The sequence below is a fragment of the Aspergillus sydowii genome (genome assembly GCF_001890705.1).
Source record: "Aspergillus sydowii CBS 593.65 unplaced genomic scaffold ASPSYscaffold_27, whole genome shotgun sequence".
Lineage (NCBI taxonomy): Eukaryota > Fungi > Ascomycota > Eurotiomycetes > Eurotiales > Aspergillaceae > Aspergillus > Aspergillus sydowii.
The window spans coordinates 57,886-61,028 of NW_024467885.1; the positions used below are offsets into that span (position 1 = coordinate 57,886).

A 3,143-nucleotide genomic window follows, 5' to 3' on the forward strand; every position below is an offset into this window, starting at 1 on the left:
ATACTCCCGATGTTGACGTCAGGGTTTTTATACGCGGATGCCATCAATACGCCTGTTGTATCATTCAAAAGGGCCACAATCCGTACTGGAACATTTTTTTTCTGCAGCGCCTTCTCCAACTGACCCACAACATCGTGTCCCTCGACGCCTGAAATGTCTAACCCCTTTGTCCATCTCTGCAGCACGCCGTGCCGAATATGCGCCTGCGTAACAGGATACGAGAACGTAAATGCCATCGGAAGCTTTTCATGCTGTTTCGATTGCTGCGCTAACACCACTTCATGCTCGCGCANAAAGCCGCGTAACTGGTTCGCAATAAAATCCCAGAGCTGCTCGCCCGTCCCTGTGCGCAGATCTGACGGGAGTTTAAATTTTCTCTGCGTGAGCTCGTATCCACCTACTAGAGGTGTTAACCTCACGTAGCAAATTCGTATGTTGGTACCTCCCAAGTCGATGGTGAGATATCCGCCTGTTTCGTGGCCTGTTGGGAGATGCATGGCCCATGTTACGTTCATCGGCTACATGTTTATCAGTCAATTTGTGTCTTCTTGGATAGAAGATTTGAAGCGTACAATNTCATTATCAGACTCTCCGAGTCCCCGCTCGAGTTGTCGGACAAAATGGTCGGTGATGCNCTTAAGACTCTCGCTGTCAATCTCAAAAGCTCGCTTGATGTTCTCCAATTCATTGTAGATGTTGGCTGGTATGACTGCTTTTTCTTAGTCAATGCTNTGATCTTCGCATTTATCGACATGCTTTGGAATATGTTTCACTTACGGTCTTCCCGAATTTGCCCCATTTTGAAGAAGTTAGAGCAGGTAGTGTGACAACAGACAGATAGTCAAATTAGTACTGCGCAAAGCAAACCAAATAAGTTCAGTCACGAAATATTTTAAGAGGCAACATATGCTTTTTCGGACATACTGCAGTCAAACGACGTGGTGAAACAGGAACAAGTTTTCCGGCGATCCTTGGCGCGGAAGTAGGTAGTAAGAGACAGGATACAAATACTGAAATATAGGAAAGACATCATAGTGACACACAATAGCGACGAGATGACGGCTATGACTACGTCAAGCGCACTAACCCACACTGTTATAGAGCGGAGCACGACAGTAATGAAACAACAGTCCTTCTAGATAACTGAGTGGATGTGGTTGCTATAGAAATCAGGCTCAGGCGTCACGCTTAGTTTGAGGTTGACAGGTCGTTAGAACGGGATTGAGAAAGAAAGTGAGAATAACGGGCTTGGTAGAGTAATACGGGGGCTACTATACTGATTCCGCGATGAATTACTGCCAGTGGGTAAACCCGCAATTGGTAAGAAGCACAAATCTGACATTCCACAGCGCGAGTCATGACAGGTCCTGACTCTCTAGGGGAAAATAGGTGCGTGGCGGGCCTGAGTCACTAAGACTTGACTTTGAACAGACCCACAATGGTGTTTCACTGGAACTTTCATCCAGGCTTGCTATTCCCGAAAATAAAGCGACCGCACGAGATATCCCCTGGTATAAAAGAAATTAGAGAGTCCACCAGACAGCCAAGAGGCCATACCGCTGGCAAGGGCATTGGATAGTCAATAGCTATCTATTATCAGCGACGGAGGGAAGGTGAAACTTTGGCGCAGGTTCGGAAGTATTGGCCGACCATAGAGTAAACAATGCTTGGGATCTTTTCCGCCAATCAATAAGCCCGGAACTAGCTCCAAGTCGGTGATCAGCGGCTACCCAAATCCGGCATAAGATACGCACTGGTCCGTTTCGTCATTTAAGCCCATTCAAACCCTGGATATATTGTCTCCCTTCAACCATAATAGCTGTCAAAGTAATTAGCCCGTACCGGGATGGCTCCATAGTCCGGGAAATTTACTAACAGGGATTAATGCTCCTTGGAAGTGGCCGTGTACAAGGCAATAATAGTCCAAACACATTATATAGTGAGTAGCTGTGCAGCTGGAATCAATTGTGAGCTCAGACAGCTAATACTTGGAAGCGGAGCTGTTAAGCTTAGCTAACGTGACGCAAGTCCGACGTAGCAGCATAACCAAGCTCTTTAGTGAAGCGTTCTTTAACCGCTGAATTCCGTGTACTTCGGTCAAAGGCTCAAAGAAGGACTGCTTCTGCTCAGATCTGTGCACCGTTAAGACTAACAAAGATGTTGTCGCTACATTACGGAGCAGTTCTGTTCCACCTGACCAGACTTCAATCGCGGCTTGCCTATCAGAAAAGAACATTAGCTGGACAGGCTCACTTGAAAGAGAAGTTACCCGATGCAGACCGTCAAAAGACAAGTGACCGGTTTCGAGAGTTCTCACTGGCGGGCAAAGTCTTTGCAGTGACGGGTGGAGGACGAGGATTGGGACTGTCAATGGCAGAGGCGTTGGTCGAAGCTGGAGGGCAAGGTATTTGCTCCTCTTATTAATCTTTCGCGCCGTTCTAAGAACTAGGTTAACGTGCAGAAGTCTATTGCCTGGACAGGCTGCCCCAACCAGACGACGAGTTTCGAGCCGCTGAAGCACGAGCAAACCCTGATTTCGGAGGCTCTCTCCATTACCGTCGCATGGATGTCACCGACAGCGAAAACACCGAATCCGTAATTGCTGACATTTCGGGCCAGAAGAACCGGCTAGACGGACTGATTGCGGCCGCGGGCGTGAATCACGTTGCAAGCGCCGTCGATCACTCACCTGAACAGGTAGAGAACGTCNTCCGTATAAACTACACTGGCGTGTTCAGGAGCGCCGTGTCAGCAGCAAAAGCAATGATAGACACAGGATGTCAAGGCTCTATCTTGCTAGTGGCGAGTATGAGCGGTATCGTTGCAAATAAGGGAATGTCATCCGCTATCTATAACTCGTCAAAGGCGGCAGTTATCCAACTAGCTAGGAGCCTTGCTATGGAGTGGTCTANAGTTGGCGGGGTCGGACAAGGCGGTATCCGTGTAAATTGCCTTTGCCCGGGACATATTGAGACGCCAATGGCGCATATGGTTATGGAGAAGAATCCGGAGACAAAGAGACTTTGGGAATCAGAGAACATGTTAAAGCGATTGGCAAAGCCTGATGAATTTCGCGGAGTTACTTTGCTACTCATGAGCGATGCTAGCAGTTTCATGACTGGGAGTGCGGTTGTTGTTGATGG

General features: G+C 48.0%; 1 protein-coding gene across 1 annotated transcript in view; it reads right to left on the reverse strand.

The window, feature by feature from the left end:
• Window positions 1-799, reverse strand: part of ASPSYDRAFT_37702 (uncharacterized protein) — a gene marked incomplete at both ends in the record, with an annotated part of 1,520 nt that extends 721 nt beyond the window's left edge. Inside the window, 3 exons of the mRNA XM_040845561.1 lie at window positions 1-518; window positions 573-709; window positions 778-799. The exon at window positions 1-518 is cut by the window's left edge and continues 163 nt beyond it. Coding sequence (XP_040695787.1) covers window positions 1-518; window positions 573-709; window positions 778-799 — 677 coding nt within the window. The remainder of the gene's footprint in view (window positions 519-572; window positions 710-777) is intronic.
• Window positions 800-3,143: the final 2,344 nt, after the last annotated feature.